This window comes from Palaemon carinicauda, chromosome 20 (genome assembly GCF_036898095.1).
Source record: "Palaemon carinicauda isolate YSFRI2023 chromosome 20, ASM3689809v2, whole genome shotgun sequence".
Classification (NCBI taxonomy): Eukaryota; Metazoa; Arthropoda; class Malacostraca; order Decapoda; family Palaemonidae; genus Palaemon; species Palaemon carinicauda.
In genome coordinates, this window is record NC_090744.1 from 40,727,200 (window position 1) to 40,747,401 (window position 20,202).

Sequence of the window (20,202 nt, forward strand, 5' to 3'; positions counted from 1 at the left end):
CGAGGAATAATTGAGGAGGTGTCAACAAGAAGTACTTGAGTACCTGGCCACAGGTGGCGCTGGTAAGTACACCCCCTTCTAGTATTGTGATAGCTGGCGTATCCCTCCATAGAATTCTGTCGGGCAACGGAGTTGACAGCTACATGATTATCGGGTAAGTATATTCAAAAATTTATTTTACTAATAAAAATAACATTTTTAGCTAATTCGGTTCTAAGAAAGGCCATGTAATTCTTAGGAAATAAATTTTTCTCAATATACAGTAATTTATTTTTGGATATGCTTAAGTATCCCCATTTTGTCTAGTGCAGATGCTGTTAGGTTGTTTATTAATTTTGTGTCGGAAAAGAGAGGATTTAGTTTTCTTGAGATTTGAAATGTAATATTTTCCATTTTTATGAGGTCATAAAGGTGTTGCTAAGTTGATAGTGTATACCACAAAGGCATTTACTGAATTAATAGACATATATATTATTTTTAAATTCTTCGTTTTTATCCACAGAAAAGAGATCGGGGTGAGAGAGTATTGGGCATGGAGAAAAAGATGACTGAACTTGAAGAAGAGGTGAAGAAACTCAAGGAAGAAAATGAAAGTTTAATTCAGGCTAAGGAAGTTTTAGAAGGGAGAATAGAAAATTTGACCCTGAAGGGAGATTATGACCCTACCACTACAAAAGTTTTGCATTTCAAGTACGTATTTAAAACTAGTATTAGTAGCAAACTGTACAGTACATTAGAAACCCCATTTACAGATCATCTGATCTAGCTTACAAAACTTATGTAATATGTTGGCCAGGGCACCAGCCACCCATTGAGATACTACAGCTAGAGAGTTATTGGGTCCTTTGACTGGCCAGACAGAACTACATTAGATCCCTGTCTCTGGTTATGGCTCATTTTTCCTTTGCCTATATATACACTGAATAGTCTGGCCTATTCTTTCCACATTATCCTCTGTCCTTATGCACATGACAACTTACCAAACAATTTTTCTTCACTTAAGGGGTTTACTTCACTGGAATTATTCAGTGTCTACTTTCCTCTTGGTAAGAGTAGAAGAGACTTTAGTTATGGTAAGCAGCTCTTCTAGTAGAAGGACACTTCAAAATCAAACCATTATTCTCTGGTCTTGGGTAGTGCCATAGCCTCTGTACCATGGTCTTACACTGTCTTAGGGTAGAGTTCTTTTGCTTAAGGGTACACTCGAGCACACTTTTCTATCTTATTTCTCTTCCTCTTGTTATTTTTAAGTTTTTATATTTTATATATGAATTAATTTTAATGTTATTACTGTTCTTAAATGATTTTATTTTAATTATTCAGTACTTCTATTTCAGTTAGTTTATTTTCCCCTGTTGGAGCCCTTGTCCTTATAGCATCCTTGTTTTCCAACTAAGGTTGTAGCTTAACTAGTAATAATAATGATAATAATCAATGTGCTTCCTGATTTAATTTACAAAATCAGGCTGATTGGTAGATGGCAAATATGCACACCTGTGAAAACATGTCATTGTCCTAAGTATATTGGAAGGGGTTTATTTTTTTCCTATATATAGTTGACAAAATCCCTCCAATTGACTTCCAAGGGAGAAGGGAGCTCACACAGTTATCTAGATATCAGTTTTTTAGGAACATATAACTTATTGGCATCACTCCACGAAATGATACTATGTTGCTTTTCATTTAATGGACATTCTTTAAATTAAGCTTGTTGTCCATGAATAGATACAGAAGTCTCACATGTACACAATCTTTTCTTTGTTCTAGACCCTCTTATCTTAGACAAATTAGTTTTTAAATCTGTTGTGACATCTGTGCTTATTCCTTCTTGGATTTTGTAATAAGTTTTTTTATTAAAAGAATAATGAGAAAAAACTATCGATACAGTATTAAAATTTTTCTTTTGAATAAAACTTGATAGCAATGTAATTGAAAAAGAAAAATCTATATACTGTACATTAACTGCAGATTTCACTATTCAATGTTGAACTATTTATACCATTCCAAAAAAATAAATGCTGAAAATTAATTTAAACATAGTTGCTAAACTTGGAAGCTTAGGGCAAAGTTTTGAATCTGGCCCTTACATTGCCACTCAGTATTGTAGGCTGCTCTAAAGTAATATTTCCTAAAGAAGTTTCAAGTAAAGGGAGTGTTGGCCCAAAGGTTAAGATTGTTCTCACATTCTTTCCCCTTAAAGAGAGAGAGAGAGAGAGAGAGAGTGTGTGTGTGTGTGTGTGTGTGTGTGTGTGTGTGTGTGTGTGTGTGTGTTATATACCACAAAATACCAAAACTATTTTGAGGATTGAGAGAGAGAGAATATTGGAATCTTTTCATGTCACTTATCACGAGAGAAGGAATGAGTATTCAAATCTTTTCATGTCACTTATCACATATTACTATATGTAGAAGTAAAGTCCAAGGTTAGTGAGGCAAATAGGGCAGCTGACCTGAGGTGGGGTCAGGGATTGGGTCATTCATATGAAGAGAATAAGAAGAAGTTTTGGTAAGAAGTGAAGAGAGTAAGGAAGGCTGGTTCAAGAATTGAAGAGACAGTGAAAGATGGAAATGGAAGGTTGTTAAAAGTAGAGGAGGCAAGGAAAAGGTGGGCAGAGTATTTTGAAAGTTTACTGAATGTTGAGGATAATAGGGAGGCAGATATAATTGCTGTTCCAGGTGTTGAGGTGCCAGTGATGGGAGATGAGAATGAGAGAAAGATTACAAGAGAGGAAGTGAGGAGAGCACTAGATGAAACGAGAGTAGGAAAAGCATCTGGTATGGATGTTGTGAGAGCTGAGATGTTGAAGGAAGGGGGTGTGACTGTACTTGAATGGTTGGTGAGATTGTTTAATATGTGTTTTGTGTTGTCAATGGTACCAGTAGATTGGGTTTGTGCATGTATTGTACCACTATATAAGGGTAAGGGAGATGTGCATGAGTGTTGTAATTGAAGAGGTATTAGTTTGTTAAGCGTGGTTGGAAAAGTGTATGGTAGAGTAATGATTTGTAGGATCAAGGATAAAACAGAGAATGCAATCTTAGAAATATAGGGTGGTTTTAGAAGAGGTAGGGGTTGTATGAATCAGATTTTTACAGTTAGGCAGATATGCGAGAAATATTTAGCAAAAGGTAAGGATGTGTATGATGCGTTTATGGATCTAGAGAAAGCGTATGATAGAGTTGATAGGGAAGCAATGTGGAATGTGATGAGGTTATATAGAGTTGGTGGAAGTTTGTTACAAGCAGTGAAAAGTTTCTACAAAGGTAGTAAAGCATGTGTTAGGATAGGAAATGAAGTGAGCGATTGGTTTCCGGTGAGAGTGGGGCTGAGACAGGGATGTGTGATGTCACCGTAGTTGTTTAATTTGTATGTTGATGGAGTGGTGAGAGAGTTGAATGCTCAAGTGCTTGGACAAGGATTGAAACTGGTAGACGAGAATGACCATGAATGGGAGGTAAATCAGTTGTTGTTTGTGTATGATACTGTACTGGTTGCAGACGCGGAAGAGAAGCTTGGCCGATTAGTGACAGAATTTGGAAGGGTGTGTGAGAGAAGGAAGTTGAGAGTTAATGTGGGTAAGAGTAAGGTTATGAGATGTACGAGAAGGGAAGGTGGTGCGAGGTTGAATGTCATGTTGAATGGAGAGTTACTTGAGGAGGTGGATCAATTTAAGTACTTGGGGTCTGTTGTTGCAGTAAATGGTGGAGTGGAAGCAGATGTACGTCAGAGAGTGAATGAAGGATGCAAAGTGTTGGGGGCAGTTAAGGGAGTAGTAAAAAATAGAGGGTTGGGCATGAATGTAAAGAGAGTTCTGTATGAGAAAGTGATTGTACCAACTAAATGTGTTTGAGATGAAGTGTCTAAGGAGTATGGCTGGTGTATCTCGAGTAGATAGGGTTAGGAACGAAGTAGTGAGGGTGAGAACGGGTGTAAGAAATGAGGTAGCAGCTAGAGTGGATATGAATGTGTTGAGGTGGTTTGGCCATGTTGAGAGAATGGAAAATGGCTGTCTGCTAAAGAAGGTGATGAATGCAAGAGTTGATGGGAGAAGTACAAGAGGAAGGCCAAGGTTTGGGTGGATGGATGGAGTGAAGGAAGCTCTGGGTGATAGGAGGATAGGTGTGAGAGAGGCAAGAGAGCGTGCTAGAAATAGGAATGTATGGCGAGCGATTGTGACGCAATTCCGGTAGGCCCTGCTGCTTCCTCCGGTGCCTTGGATGACCGCGGAGGTAGCAGCAGTAGGGGAGTCAGCATTATGAAGATTCATCTGTGGTGGATAATGTGGGAGGGTGGGCTGTGCCACCCTGTCAGTACCAGCCAAACTTGGTTGAGTCCCTTGTCATGCTGGGAGGAACATAGGGAGGAGACGTCCCCTTTTTTGTTTCATTTGTTTGATGTCGGCTACCCCCCAAAAATGGGGGAAGTACCTTGGTATATGTATGTACTATAATTTTTGTCATGCATTTTATATTAAATATTACATAATCATATACAGTACTGTATGATTTTGAGCATCTTTAAATAATTTTCATTGTTAATATCTTTATAAGTTGGGGTATAATATGACATGAGTACCAAATAGTTTAAAGGTTTTAGTAATAAGGTTAGTGTGCATTTGTATTTTATTACTGTTTTACTATTATTATTATTGTTATTATTATACCAGACAATATCATGTTATTACTATAGCAATGTACAGAATACAGAACTTTTATTTTTATACTCTGCAGTTTAGCGTAGTACAACACAATAAAAGCCTTATGCATATGTCAGATAGAGAGGGAAAGATATTTTGTTAGTGTAAAATTTTACCTTTAAAGTACAATTAAAGTAGAAAACATCTTTAGAGCTTCTTTTGCCTATTATCCGCAAAATTCTGCAACAAGGGGGGTTATTGGAACATAATGACCTCAGATAAGGAAGTTTTTCTATATAACCAGGGATATTAAATACTTTTTCTGTATGTTTTACTGGATTTCCAGGTGTTTTCTGTAATATTATTTGGTATTATTTTATTTCTGACATGCAGAATCTGTTACTCTGAATTAAAGGATGTAACTTTTTATTTAAATAGGATTTTTCTCAAGGTGGATTTCTACCTTGTACTCTTAGAAGACAAAGGAATATTTGAAAGCATGTTTGTTAGTTACAAGAAATTTTAATTTTCTTTAGCCCTACCATTCTATCATGGCATGGTCCTCTGCCATGTTTGAGCATCTGTTGTAGTTAGTACAGTATACAGTATTAGGTGCACCCCTATTGTGTCCTCAAAGTTACTTTCCTGACTGCTTTTCCTTTGTTTCCTTACCTGTTGCCATAAATGTATTGGTGATTTTCACTCTTATCGTCTCTATTCCATCTTTTAAACCTTTCTACGTCTTCCTCATATTATGCTGATAATACTAGACAGGCTCCCTGAGACCCTGCTGTCCGTGTTCTTTTGTAGCTCTCATTACTATAATGAACAGAAAAGGACTTGAGGCTAAATTAGCTAATCTTAGATTGACACAAACTTTTATCCTAGTGCCTTTGATATGCCTGCCATTGTCTTCACTCCAAGTATTATGTTATACCGCAATAACGTTAACAACTCTGTCTTTCCAGTACACACTACTTTCATTGGGTTCATGTCATTTCTTATATTAGCACACAGTTGAATGCCTTCTCAAGATCCACATAAATTTTCATCATAAAAGGAGAAACACTTGTAGCACTTTTATAAGTTTTGCGTAAGTGTTATTCCTGGGTTTGATATTGAGTAATATAATATGATAGATAGTTTAGTAATTCCTTTTAACTCATACATGCTGTTAAGGCTTTGCTAAATGCACGTAGGTAACCTGCCATTAAGAAGTTAAGGGTGATAGTGAATTTCAGTGCTCATTTTCCTTGTACATCTGCTGTAATTTTTTGTTTTTTCAAACAGGAACAATCCCTTAAGCGCAGCAATAGAAAGTCGTGAGACACAATTGGAGACATTACAGAAAGAGAATGAAGCTCTTCGTGAACGTGTTCGTTTATTGGAAGAAGGAGAGCAGCATGACTTAACACAGAAGGTGGGAATGAAAGTAGCCACTGAAGGCCATTCCAGCAAAGAAGTTGCAAGTAAGTTGTTTTTGGATGAATGCTTCTTCTTCTTAGTGTAATGTAGTGTGATGGGTTTTTATTCAGATAACAGTGTACTGTATAATAAAGTGCTTTCAATTTCTGATATACCGTATTGGGTATGCATTTTAATGCTGTATGTCAGTCAGACGGGTCTTTTCCTCCCCATCTGGGGTAAACTTCAATGATGCATTGCAGAAAGTCAGTGGTGTTATAATTAATGATTTTTGACAATGAATACTTACTGTCTAGAGAAGCTATATTTTTTCTGCTGGTTTTATCTCTCTCTCTCTCTCTCTCTCTCTCTCTCTCTCTCTCTCTCTCTCTCTCTCTCTCTCTCTCTCTCTCTCTCTCTCTCTCTCTCTATATTTAAAAGGGTATGTATAGATAAAATTGGAATTTAAGGAGCACAAATCTTATCTGTAATGTTTCTCATAAAATGATTTGTTAAAACCTGATCTAACCAAAACTTCCTTATTTTAGAGGTTCACTGAGGTGACAAACCACATATATGCAAAACAGCAATGATTTCTCACAAATTATTGGTGTAAACAAGTTTTTAGATTGTCATGTAAAGAATCTTAAACACCCAGCCGTTATTGTTAAAAAACACTATATGCTAATCCTATCTTGAATGTAAACTAACTTTCAGGACTGCAATGCCAGTTTTAAACTGTTCCTCAGGTACTTGCTATGACTCAGAAGCTTGATATCAGAATGAAATTGTTGGAGCACATTGTTTGACACAACGGTTTATGAATGAATTACTCATTTTTTCTTTCAGTTCTTTTGAAAGATAAGTTGTTCCAACACGGAGTACTTACCTGCAAGCTACTTTCTTAGGAGTATCTGGATCTCCTCCCTAACTGACCAAGAATTTTGCGTAGTTCCCCCTAACTCCGTTTTCCCTTGACGGGTCCCTCCGTGGCGGGTGGATACTCGCCCTGAGACGACCCGGGGTCAGCGTGCGAGAGCGCGCTTCTGAGTCGCCAGTAAGCATCTGGTCGCGGTGTAGATAACATCTCACCGCTCTCTCTCACATCCCGTCCGACCCGCCATTGTGTTCCACATGTTCCCTTTGTGCTTTCCCATTCACATCCTTTCCTTGTGTTGCTTGTGTATTCGTGTATTCCCATATGGAATCTCAACGTCGTTGTCCCGGGCCCAAGTCCGGTAAGTCTTGCGGGGTTTGGCTGTCCAAGCCCGATGTCGGCCCACACACGTTGTGCTCCTCGTGTAGAGGCAGAGCGTGCTCGCCTGCCTCCAGGTGTCCGGAGTGTGCGTTCTGGCCGGAGTTGCAGTGGACCTTATACACAACTAAGAAGGCGCCCAAGCGGTCTCCTAAGAAGGCGGGTATCAGCTTGCCCTTGACGTCGCCTTCAGAGAGAGGTTCTCCTTCCCCTTCCCCTACCCAGAGTAGGGGACGAGCTAAGTCTGTTGCGGGGAAACGGCCCATTGCCATTCCCCATGATTCTGATGTTGTTTTGCCTACGCAGACGAGTGGGTGGTCTGCTAGTGTGGCGGAAGTGTGTTCCGTAGGCGAGGTTCTGGTGCCCGCAGGACCCGTCTCCAGTGAAGAACCAGTGTGGGGGAGGTCAGAAACAGTTCCTTCCCCCCCATCGTGGCAGTGTTTTGCAGGAACAGCGGTTTCCGGGGGCAGGCTAGACAAAGAAAGACAGGCCACGGGCTCTTCAGACCCCGACTCCATTGTGTGGACGGCGCCAGGGACGCCCTTCAGGTCACCCATGCTGCAAGAGGAGGAGTTTGCGGGCTGGTTTGCCTCTCGAGGGGCACTACGCACGCCCCCAGGGCCTTCAGCTTCTCTACCGCCGGACTTCATGCAACCCGTCACCCCGGTAGCACAATTACAAGCCCCTAGGTTAGTGGCAGAAGACAAGGAGGACTCTGACAGCTCCTCTTCCTCTTCATCTACCTCGGACGATTCCTCATCCTACAATTCGTCATCGTCAGAGGATTCCAGCGGCCGGGAGGCGAGAAGGAAGCGGAAGAGGTCTAAGAGGAAGAAGGTGAGCTTATACACAGGCCCTTCGAGGAAGAAAGCCAAGATTAAAAGAAGGAAGAATAAGATGAGGAATTCTTCCAAGAGGAAGTATGTTAAAGTGGTTTTTCCCCCTTGCGGGTCGAGTAGAGCTCCTGCCGCTCCAGTGCCTGCCTCGGTGGTTGCTGGAGCCGCCTCCGCGCCCTTGCCCAGTGTCTCTTCGGCTCCGTCCGCCCGTCGTATGCAGCCGTTGGCACACTTCAACTCTCCCTTGCCTTTGCCCGGCAAGTCACCGGCTCCATCCGTCCAGCGGAGGCAGCCGCGGGCTCGACCCAACAGCATGGCGCCCACGCCCTTTGTCTCACCGGCTCCATCCAAGCTACGGATGCAGCCGCTGGCACAACAAGACAGTTACTCTCCACGGATTCCCTCGGGAGGGGGTGGACCCATGATGGCTACCTCCACCCCGGCGGCTCCATCCGTGACGGAGGTAGCCGCTCCATTGAGCCAGCCGGAAGTAAGGGATACGTCCGCTCCCACGGATCCATCCGTGATCGAGGATGCAGCCGACACGGAGGATCAAGTGGTAGAGGGTTTGTTGGACACCGGCGAGTGTTCCCCTGATGAAGTGTCCTCCTACAGGAAGGTCCTGGCACTGATCCGGCACCATCACAGGTTAGACAAGCCTAAACCATCGTCAGAGCAGGCTTGGCTTTCAGGTTTGGGAAGGATGGTAGACAATCCGGTTCAGCAGAAGCCATCCTTGACCCTACCTCTAGCGCCGGACGTGGCCCTGGCCATGGACCATGTCGACCGGTTTGTCGCAGGGCACAAGAACTCCCTAAAACCCCAAGGGTCCTTCAAGCTCCTGCCTGGACTGAGGACCCAAAAAAAGTTTTATGTGCCGGATGAGCATCATGCGGGACCCCGCACCTTAGAAGAAGCTGTCGCGACGTTAAACCAGGGCAGTACAGATGATAGGAGCCTTACTGCCCCAGTGGTCTTCTCTCAAGCGGAGGCCGCCATGATGGAGGACACTTCACAGGACATCGTAAATGTGACTTCCTGGCTGGACTGGTGGGCGTGCACCCTGACAGGGTTCCAGCTATCCCATGATCTATCAATGCCGGAGAATCAGGCCCTACTACAGGAACTCGTACGTTCGGGAGGGAAGGCTATGAAATTCCTTACTTTCCAATCACTGATCCAGACGGCAAACTGGGTGTTAAGGAGGAGGGATACAATCCTTAACAGGCTCCCCGTAGACTTCCCGAATGTGAGGCGAAGTTTCTAAGAAATGCTCCGGTGGGGGGTGAGACCTTGTTCCCCCTTCAGGCAGTAGCAGAAACGATGGAGAGAGTGGGGAAGCTTAAGGACTCGACGGAGCCCAGACAGTCAGCGGCAAGACATCCTCCCCGTAGGAGACCATCGGTGGACGGAGCCTACCCACCTACGCCACCAGCTAGACAGGAGGCCCCCTCCCCCTCCTGGCATCAATCCCCACGGCCCTCCCGCAGGAGTGGTGCCCCAGCCCAGGCCTCCTTTTGGCAGAAGTACGCCGGCTCAAGGCGAGGTTGCTCAAAACGTCTCCCCAGAAGGAGATAGGAAGGGAGGCCCCCTTCACCTTCCCACGCCTCAGGTGGGGGGATGCCTCAAACGTTATTGGCAAGCATGGCGGGACAACGGTGCGGACCTGTGGTCCGTGACAGTCCTCAAGGAGGGATACAGGATTCCCTTCCTGTCAGACCCGCCCCCTCTGATCCCCGTACATGGGGCAGAATGGCTGGCACCCAAGGATCACAAGAAGAGAGCAGCCTTGCAGGAAGGGGTGTTAGCCATGTTGAACAAGGGAGCACTGCAACCCGTCCAGGAATCGTCCCCGGGGTTCTACAGCAGGCTCTTCCTGGTAGAGAAAGCTACTGGAGGTTGGAGACCAGTCATCGACCTCTCGGCCCTGAAAGTTTATCAAGAAGACGTCCTTCAACATGGACACGCCGAAGTCAGTGCTGGCAGCTTTGAGAGAAGGGGATTTCATGATGTCCCTGGATCTCAAGGATGCTTACTCTCAGATCCCCATACACCCCTCCAGCAGAAAGTTCATCAGAGTGAAGTGGGGATCCCAGGGTCAGCAGTTCAGGACCCTCTGCTTCAGCCTGTCAACGGCTCCTCAGTTGTTCACGAGGGTGTTCACTGTAGTATCAGCCTGGGCACCAAAGGAGCAGGGGGCGAAGATATTGCAGTTCTGCAGAGAACTAGGGATCACCATCAACTTAGAGAAGTCCCAGTTAGTCGCCACCACCAGGATGACGTACCTAGAGATGATCCTGGACTCCCAGTTAGCGAGGACATTCCCCTCTGAGGAGAGGCTGAACAACCTGGATCAAGTTATACGACCATTCCTGACAAATGCACCAATGAGAGCCAAGGATTGGCAGAGACTCGTGGGACACCTGGTCTCGTTGGAGAAGTTGGTTCCTCAGGGGAGGCTCAAGCTGAGGCCAGTCCAATGGAACCTGAAGGACCTCTGGTCACCGGGAGACCCTCCTCAGAACTTAGTCAGGATGACGCCGGCCTCCAGGAACATGCTGCTCTGGTGGTCCGAAAGGGAGAACACCCTAAAGGGGGTACCGTTCGCATCCGCTCCTCCAGAGATGTTGCTCTTCACAGATGCGTCAAAGGAGGGGTGGGGAGCCCATCTGCTCTAAGGGACGGCAGAGGGAAAGTGGTCCCCGGAGGAGAAGCCCCTCCACATAAATCTGCTCGAGCTCCTGGCAGTCCAAAAGGCCCTCACAACGTTCGCCCATCAACTTCAGGGAAACTCAGTAGCCCTCATGTGCGACAACGCCACCGTGGTGGCATACATAAAGGAACAGGGAGGCTTGAGATCAAGGGAACTGTGCGACCTCACGTCTCAGATCCGGGAATGGGCCGAGAAGAACCACATCATTCTCACAGCCAGATTCATTCCGGGAAAGAGAAACGTACTGGCCGACGGCCTCAGCAGGGCAGGACAAGTAGTGGGGTCGGAATGGTCCCTACATCCGCAAGTGGCACAGGATGTCCTCCAGTATTGGGGCTCACCAGTAATAAACCTGTTCGCCACGAGGCTTAACGCTCAGCTCCCCGTGTTCTGTTCTCCTGTGCCAGACCCGGCAGCAGCGTTCGAGGACGCCTTCCAGCACTCGTGGGACGGTATCGACGTATATGCCTTTCCCCCCTTCGGGATTCTCAGACAGGTACTCAACAGGCTCAGACAGTCAAGGGCTACAAGGATAACTTTGGTAGCCCCCTGGTGGCCGGAGAGGGAGTGGTTCGCGGATCTACAGGACCTGGCCACCCTCCCTCCGTGGTCCCTACCAGTAAGAGAAGATCTACTGCACCAGCCTCACTTTCAAAGGCTGCATGAAAACCCTCAGTGCCTTCAGCTACACCCGTGGAGGTTATCGAGCGCCTATTAAGGAAGGAAGGATTCTCGGAGAAGACAGCTTCGAGGGTGTCAGGGTATCTTCGGAAGTCCTCGAGCACGGTGTACCAGGCCAAGTGGGCCACGTTTGTGAAGTGGTGTGCCGCACAGAACCTGAGACCCTTGGAGGCATCAGTCCACAGGATTGCAGACTTCCTGGTCCACTTGAGGGACAACCTGTGGGTCTCCATTCCAGTTATCAAGGGGGTCCGAGTTTTTCAACTCGAGAGGCATCGCCCCAGGGGCCTCTCGCCAAATTTCCATGCTCATCAGGAGTTTCAAGCAATCTCGTTCCCCACGCACCTCTAGGGTTCCGCAGTGGGACGTGGCTAAGGTTCTCAAGGTTTTAACAAGGCCTCCTTTCGAACCCCTTAAGAACATCCTGGATAAAGACCTCACTCTCAAGACAGTGTTCTTACTAGCTCTAGCCTCAGCCAAGCGTGTGAGTAAGCTCCACGGCTTGTCCTTCGAGGTCTCGCACTCGAAAGGGTGGAAGGAACTGTCCTTTAAGTTTCTGCCTGAATTTGTGGCCAAAACCCAGAACCCAGCAGTTGCAAACCCAAGGTTCAAGGAGTTCTCAGTTCCGTCAATCCCTCACTCAGACAACCTGGAAGACTTGCTCCTGTGCCCAGTGAGAACAGTCAGAAAATACCTTAGTAGGACAGCCAGACTCAGGCCACCCATCAAAAGTCTGTTGTCTCTTCAGGCCCAGTGAAGAGGGCAGTGTCTAAAAACACAATCTCCTTCTTGCTTCAGCAAGTCATCAAGAGAGCTTACGACAGTGAGGGGTCTGCGGTTCCTGGTACCCCGCGACCCCATGATATTAGGAGCCTTAGCACTTCTTTGGCATTTAATAGCAACATGGTAGTGGGCCAAATCATGCGAGCAGGTACTTGGTCCAGGCAGTCCACCTTTACGCCTCACTACCTGAAAGACTGTACGAGGAAATCCCTGGACTCCTTCTCCATTGGGCCAGTAATTTCCGCCATGCAACAAGTTTAAAGCTAAAAGCCCTGGGTAGCCCGAGGGAAGTAATCGCAAGCGACACAAGTTTCCTCCTTACTCCCCCTTTTCCTTGCTACCCTTTTTTTCCTTTCCTTTCCTCCTCCCATGTGAGAGATGGATGCTCTGGAAGCCCATGTCCGGATTATGCATAAAGGTGAGTTACAGTATACAAAAAGTAGACTTTTGCGTGCTTCCCCCGACTCTCCTACCCTGTCCACTGGGTCGTCTAGACCTAGCCTCCTATCTAGGTCCCGTGTATGGGGTGGTAATGGGGATCTTCCGGCCTGTAAGTCCACCCCCCTCCTCCTAAAGTGTAAGTCTCCTAAGAAAGTAGTTTGAGGTAAGTAATCCGTTTTGGAACAAATCACAAATTTTAAGTAATTTGTAATTTTCCTAACAGTACTTACCTCAAACTACTTTCAGGTTATTGCCCACCCATCCTGCCCCGAGTGTCTTACAGGAGTTTGAATAGTACTTAAACGTATGTTTACTGGCGACTCAGACCTAGCAGCGCGCTCTCGTACGCTGACCCCGGGTCGCCTGAGGGCGAGTATCCATCCGCCACGGAGGGACCCGACAAGGGAAAACGGAGTTAGGGGGAACTACGCAAAATTCTTAGTCGGTTAGGGAGGAGATCCCAGATACTCCTAAGAGAGTAGTTCGAGGTAAGTACTGTTAGGAAAAATACAAATTACTTGAAATTTGTGATTTTTTAATTACTTCTCAAATGAGAAATGAATAGATAATCTGTGAAACCTGTTCCCAAGTAATGTTAGCATAGGAGACTGGCATAACCTGAGCCGGTAAAGGAGGAATAATCCCAGGCAAAGTACTATCGTATTAGAAACTTCAATAATACTACGTTAAGGAAACAGTATTTGAAGAGATTCCAGAAATTTCCACTATTCCTGAGCCTATTATTTACAAAAGCATTATACTCTGATCTAAGATCCCACTTTAAATCATCAAAATAAAATGCTGTTACATTTTAGTTCCTCAAACCCCTAACTTGTGCCTGTGAGATTAACCTGACTTAAATTTGAAGAAACTGTGTATAACCACAGAAGGGGAGGGGGAGTAAATTCTTTGGAAAATGACTGCAAACTAATACTGGTCTCACTTATTGTGTTTAGCTTAACTATCTTTAACCCTAGTTTTAGCTAAATTCAAGTGATTAGACATAAGCTTCTTTGATGAAAAGGTACACTGCTTGTTATACAAGTAAGGAACATGGGAATCCTTTAGCTGACAGGATCTTATGGATTTTACATCCTGCACAAAATCTATACTTTAAAAATTTCACAAATACCTCTTATACATCCTAAAAAGGAAGTGAGCTCTAAATCTCCTACTAATTAACTGGGAAGTGACCTCTGAATTTCATACTATTACCACAAATGCAGAGCCAACTCAGTTTATTTCTGGCTAAGACTGCAGCTTAAGAACAAGTTAAATCAATGTGGCAGCAGCCTGGAGAGAGATTGATTACTTGCTCATTCCTTTCACCAGGGCCTCTATTTAGGAAGAACAAAGGGTTTTACATATAGGTCGTGACAAAAAAATCATAATAATCTTTTAAAAAAACTATAGGTAAGATGAAAATTTTTCATGATATATTGCTGTAGAGGACAAGTTTTGAATACCTGTACTTGGAATAGGGATAAAATGGAGCAGGTTTGGGGCAAATCTTAATGGTGGGTTGGGAGCAATTATTTAAATAGGTATACATGTTGTGCAAGTGAAGATTTTGAAAGCATAAAAACTAGACAGATAGTAAATTCTTAATTTGTAGCAAATTAAGTTAAAATTTGACAATTCACAATACAGTGGAACCTCTACACACGAACGTATCTACATCCGAATTTTCCAACATCCGAAGTAAAATTCGAGCAAATTTTTTACTCTACACCCGAATTTTATTTCGACACACGAAGTAAACATTACGCCATTGAGCGTCGAGTGCTCAGTTCTCTATTCTTGTGTGTATCGTGTGGTTGTCCTCTGTTTGGTCTGTTATTAACAGTGCTTATTTTCTTCCTTTTCTCACATTTCCTTTTTGATTTTACCTATAATCATGGTGCCTAAGAAGCTAAGTTTCAGTACAGGAAGAAGGCAATTCTTTCATTAGAATTGAAGCAAGAAATTATAGAAAAACATGAGAGCAGTGTGCATGTGAGTGATACTGTATGGCTAAACAATATGGCCGGAACAGGCCTATGATCTCGAGGATCATCAAGCTGAAGGCAGCCATTAAAGCAAATAACCATCGAAGGGGATCACCATTATTACAAGACATCTTAGCAATACCCTGGAAGAGATAGAATGCCTTTTGTTGATAGGCATAAAGGACTAAGAGATTGTTGGCAACGGTCATTTGTGAGAAGGGCCAGCGTGATGAACAGAAAGAAAGAAAAAAGTGAAGCAAAGAAAACCATGATAGCATTAACAAGCTCTTTTAAATAAGACTTCTCTCTTTTTCTGTTTCTCTCTAAACATAGCATTAACATGTTCTTTAAATAAAATATCTCTCTCTCTCTCTCTCTCTCTCTCTCTCTCTCGTTCTTCTTCGCTGTTATAGTGTTAGATACGTCTATTATTTTTTTTTCCGAGAGAGAGAGAGAGAGATTAAACAAAAATGTGTATAGAGTACATATGATTTTTAACAGCGTGAACGAGTTGAAAAACAATTAAATGTAACTAAGAAAGTAATAACAGCTAATCTGAATTCCTTTATTAACTAAAACAAATATTGATACAAACACACTCGTGTGCGTATGCACAAACACACACACAGGTGCAAGAATGGCTACGCAATAAGAGAGACGGTCGGGGAGGAGGTAGAGATAATGACTGCGATAACATACCGTAACACGTCACTGAAAGTGATGAAAATAAAAAATCAAAAGAAAAAAAATGGAAAAAATATGAAATATAAAAATAAAAAAAAATAAATAAGCTAAGTTAGATTAAAATTTCCGCAGTGTAAGTTATGGTATGTTATCGCAGTCACCATCTCTACCTCCTCGCCGATCGTGTCTCCTCGTGCGTGTGTGTGTTTGCACATACGCACACGAGTGTGTTTGTATCAATATTTGTTTTAGTTAATAAAGGAATTCAGATTCGCTGATATTGTTTTTTTAGTTACATTTAACTGTCTTTCAACTCGTTAACGCTGTTAAAAATCATATGTACACAACACATTTTTGTTTAATCATTCATTTTTGTTTAATCTCTCTCTCTCTCTCTCTCTCTCTCTCTCTCTCTCTCTCTCTCTCTCTCTCTCTCTCTCTCTCTCTCAGAAAAAATTAATAGACGTCTCTAACACTAACAGTGAAGAAGAACAAGAGAGAGAGAGAGAGAGAGAGAGAGAGAGAGAGAGAGAGAGAGAGAGTACTTATTTAATGAACATGTAAACACCATGTCTACCTTCTCGCCGATCGTCCGTCTCCTCCTGGCGTAGAAAATCCTACACCTGCGTTGGCCTGTCTCTAAGGTAAAGTGGCAATAAAACACATTTTTTATTTATTATTTCTTTATAATTATCTTTTTTACATGCTTCTTTCATATTATGCAGTTATGGTATTGTTATGTGTAATTAAGTGTAGCCATTTATTATGGATTTATCATGGGATTTTAGGCTGAGGAACGAATTAAATGAATTACCATGTATTCTTATGGGAAAATTCGTTTCTACATCCGAACATTTTCTACATCTGAAGTTGGTTGTGGAACGAATTAAATTCGTATGTAGAGGTACCACTGTACTCACTGTTTAAGCATTTGAACTATTTGGTATGCTTCAAAAAATATTTAACATTATTGCATCTCCTATAATCAGGCTTCATGAATGTTGGTCAAGAGGAATTGGGTACTTTTGAATATTTGTTCCTCAGTAGATTTGGATAATTTGGTAAGTTATTTCCAAATTCCTACCCTTTCAGAAAAAAACTTATGGACAAAATTTGCCATTTCAGAAAAACATTGGCTGTGGGATGGCTTAGAATTTGAGGTTAATTGAAAAGCAAATATTTTAGTTGTACTTTTGACTAATCCTCATATAACAATCTAAATTTAAATGTTTATGTAAGATGACAAACAATTTAGATATCTTCTATTAATAACAAACCTAAAAAATAGTAATTTTTATAAGAATATCACAAAAACAATGATATAATGAATAGTGTTACCAGATTTTAATAGAAAATTATCTGATCTAATTTCTTATCAACTTTTTATTAACAGAATTAGCATTTTCAAAGGAAAAAATTACATAATCTGTAAAATACAGAATTTTCCTTCTCCGAGAGAAAAGCCATATATTATTGAACCTCAAAATTTCATTTTATTTTTTGATAAAGTTTTTATTCTTCCTAACCTAGTTCCTTAATCTTTCTGAAGTGATGAGTTGAAAATTGAGTTTTTCAGAAACTATGTTGAGGATTACCTTTTGAGTTTTTTGTATTGTATTGTATTTACTTTATCAATTTAATCTTGTTTCAGATTTACAAGAGCAAATAGCTTCTATTGAGACACGCAATAAACGACTGATGGAGCTATTCAAAAAGAAGTCACTTGAAATGAGGGAGGCAATCTATCTACTTACTGGGTACAGAGTAGATAGCACAGGTGATAATCATTATAAACTTACCAACATTTATGCAGAGTCTTCTGATGACTTCTTTATGTTTCAGGTGAGTGACAAATGCATCATGATGCACCTTTTAATGTTAGGATATTCTTTGTAATATTTGATGTTTTTTTTATTCTTTTATTCTTCTTTATTTCTCTATTGTGTGTTTTACTTTCTACCTAAATCCCACTCATGACCAAATTCTCATCTTCCCTCTTCTCCTTGTAGTATATTGAGTCTTCTAACACACTGAGCACTTTCATAGCTACCATTTGAGTGAGATAAAATAATAATTTTGATGAATATTACTTGTATGTCACATTCCTACTATCTTGTGTGAGAATTTTGACATTTTACTAAAATGTTGAAAATTTCTTTCAACACTTGTACTGCAGAATTCATATAGTGTCCAAAAGCTAAAGCTTCATATCAGGACAGTTGACCCGTTATGGAGTCCATTAACGTCCACATTTGAACCTAGCCCTGAAGACGTTCCGTTTCTTATTTCATTTGCTTCAAAATTTCACAAGTACTGTATTTATTTTGATAGACAATATATTCATGAATTGCATATCGAACCGAATAAAGTATTCAGTCAAGTAAGAGAAAGTACTTACTGTATTGGCTCAGTTATCTGACTAGCATTTCAGTTTCATACATGCATATACCAATGGTTTTCCCCCAATTTTTGGTGGGTAGCCGACATCAAACAAATGAAACAGAAAAGGGGACCTCTCCTCTCTACGTTCCTCCCAGCCTGACAAGGGACTCAACTGAGTTCGGCTGAAATTATTTTAGTCATATCAAGCAATATAAGTGTAGGTTAACATTAAATTTCGTTGCGAGAATATACCCATTTTAAATGATTCAGGTTTGTATCTATTCTATTTACTAAGGCACTTCCCCCAATTTTGGCTCAGTAGGATACATATAAACAAGGGAACAAAAGGGGACCTTACCTCTCTCCACCCTTCCCAGCCTGACAAGGGATTCAGCCGAGTTTAGCTGGTTCTGCTAGGGTGCCACAGCCCACCCTCCCCCGTTATCCACCCCAATAATGTTTCTCACGCTGAATAGACTGCTGCTACCTCTGCGGCCACCAAGGCAACCAGAGGAAGCAGCAGGACCTACTGGAGCTGCGTCACAATCGCTCGCCATTAATTTCTATTTTTAGCGCGCTCTCTTGCCCCTCTCACATCGATCCTCCTATCACCCAGAGCTTTCTTCGCTCTATCCATCTACCCAAACCTTGGCCTTCTTCTTGTACTTCTCCCATCAACTCTTGCATTCATCACCTTCTTTAGCAGACGGTCACTTTCCATTTTCTAAACATGGCCAACCCACCTCAACACATTCATATCCGCTCTAGCTGCTAACTCATTTCTTACACCCGTTCTCACCCTCACTACTTCATTCCTAACCCTATCTAAACAAGATACACCAGCCATACTCCTCAGACACTTCGTCTCAAACACATTCAATTTCTGTCTCTCAGCTATTTCATTCCCCACAACTCCGATCCATACATCACAGTTGGTACAATCACCTTCTCTTACAGAACTCTTTTTACATTCATGCCTAACCCTCTATTCTTTACCACTCCCTTCACTGCCCCCAACACTTTGCATCCTTCATTCACTTTCTGATGTACATCTGTTTTCAATCCCCATTTGCTGCAACAACAGACCCCAAGTACTTAAACTGATCTACTTCCTCAAGTAACTCTACATTCAACATGACATTCAACCTCACACCACCCTCCCTTCTCGTTCATCTCATAACCCTACTCTTACCCATTTTAACTCTCAACTTCATTCTCTCACACGCCCTTCCAAACTCTGTCACTAATCGACCAAGCTTCTCTTCCGAGTCTGCAACCAGTACAGTATCATCCGCAAACAACACCTGAATTACCTCCCATTCATGATCACTCTTGTCTATCAGTTTCAATCCCCGACCAAGCAATTGAGCATTCACCTCTCTCACCACTGCTTCAACAAACAAATTGAACACCCATGGCAACATCACACATCCCTGTCTCAGCCCCATTCTCACTGGAAACCACTCTCTCAATTAATCTCCTGCTATACTACTTACGTAGAAACTTTTCACTGCTTGCAACAACCTTCCATCAAGTCCATATAACCTCATCACATTCCACATTGCTTCCCTATCAACTCTTATCATACGCTTTCTCTAGATCCATAAATGCAACATACACCTCCTTGCCTTTTGCTAAATATTTCTCGCATATCTGCCTAACTGTAAAATTCTGAGTCATACATCCCCTACCTCTTCTAAAACCACCCAGTACTTCTAAGATTGTATTATCTGTTTTATCCTTAATCCTATTAATAAGTACTCTACCATACACTTTTCCAATCACACTCAACAAACTAATACCCCTTGAATTACAACACTCATGCACGTCTCCGTTACCTTTATATAGTGGTACAGTACACGCACACACCTAGTCCACTGGTACCATTGACAACAGAAAATACATAATAAATAATCTCGCCAGCCATTCAAGTACAGTCACACCCCCTTCCTTTAACATCTCAGCTCTCATACCATCCATACCAGGTGCTTTTCCTACTCTCGTTTCATCTAGTGCTCTCTTCACTTCCTCTCTTGTAATCTCTCTCTCATTCTTCTCTCCCATCACTGGCACCTCAACACCTGCAACAGCAATTATATCCGCCTCCCTATCATCCTCAACATTCAGTAAACTTTCAAAATATTCCACCTTTTCCTTGCCTCCTCTCCTTTTAACAACCTTCCATTTTCATCTTTCATTGTCTCTTCAATTCTCGAACCAGCCTTTCTTATTCTCTTCATATGAACGACCCAAACCCTGACCCCACCTTCAGTCAGCCACCCTCTTTGCCTCAGCTACCTTACATTTTACTTCCACATTTTTCTCTATATCTTTCATACTTTTCTACACAATTACTCTGCAGACGTTCTTCAAATGCCCTCTTTTTTTTTTTTTTTTT

The 20,202-nt window shown here is 42.5% G+C and overlaps 1 protein-coding gene across 1 annotated transcript in view; it reads left to right on the forward strand.

Annotated features, from left to right (window-relative positions):
• Positions 1–20,202, forward strand: part of LOC137660295 (mitotic spindle assembly checkpoint protein MAD1-like) — an 87,381-nt gene that overhangs the window by 50,692 nt on the left and 16,487 nt on the right. The window contains exons 11-13 of the mRNA XM_068395083.1: positions 503–690; positions 5,928–6,106; positions 17,074–17,264. Of these exons, the coding sequence (XP_068251184.1) occupies positions 503–690; positions 5,928–6,106; positions 17,074–17,264 (558 nt within the window). The remainder of the gene's footprint in view (positions 1–502; positions 691–5,927; positions 6,107–17,073; positions 17,265–20,202) is intronic.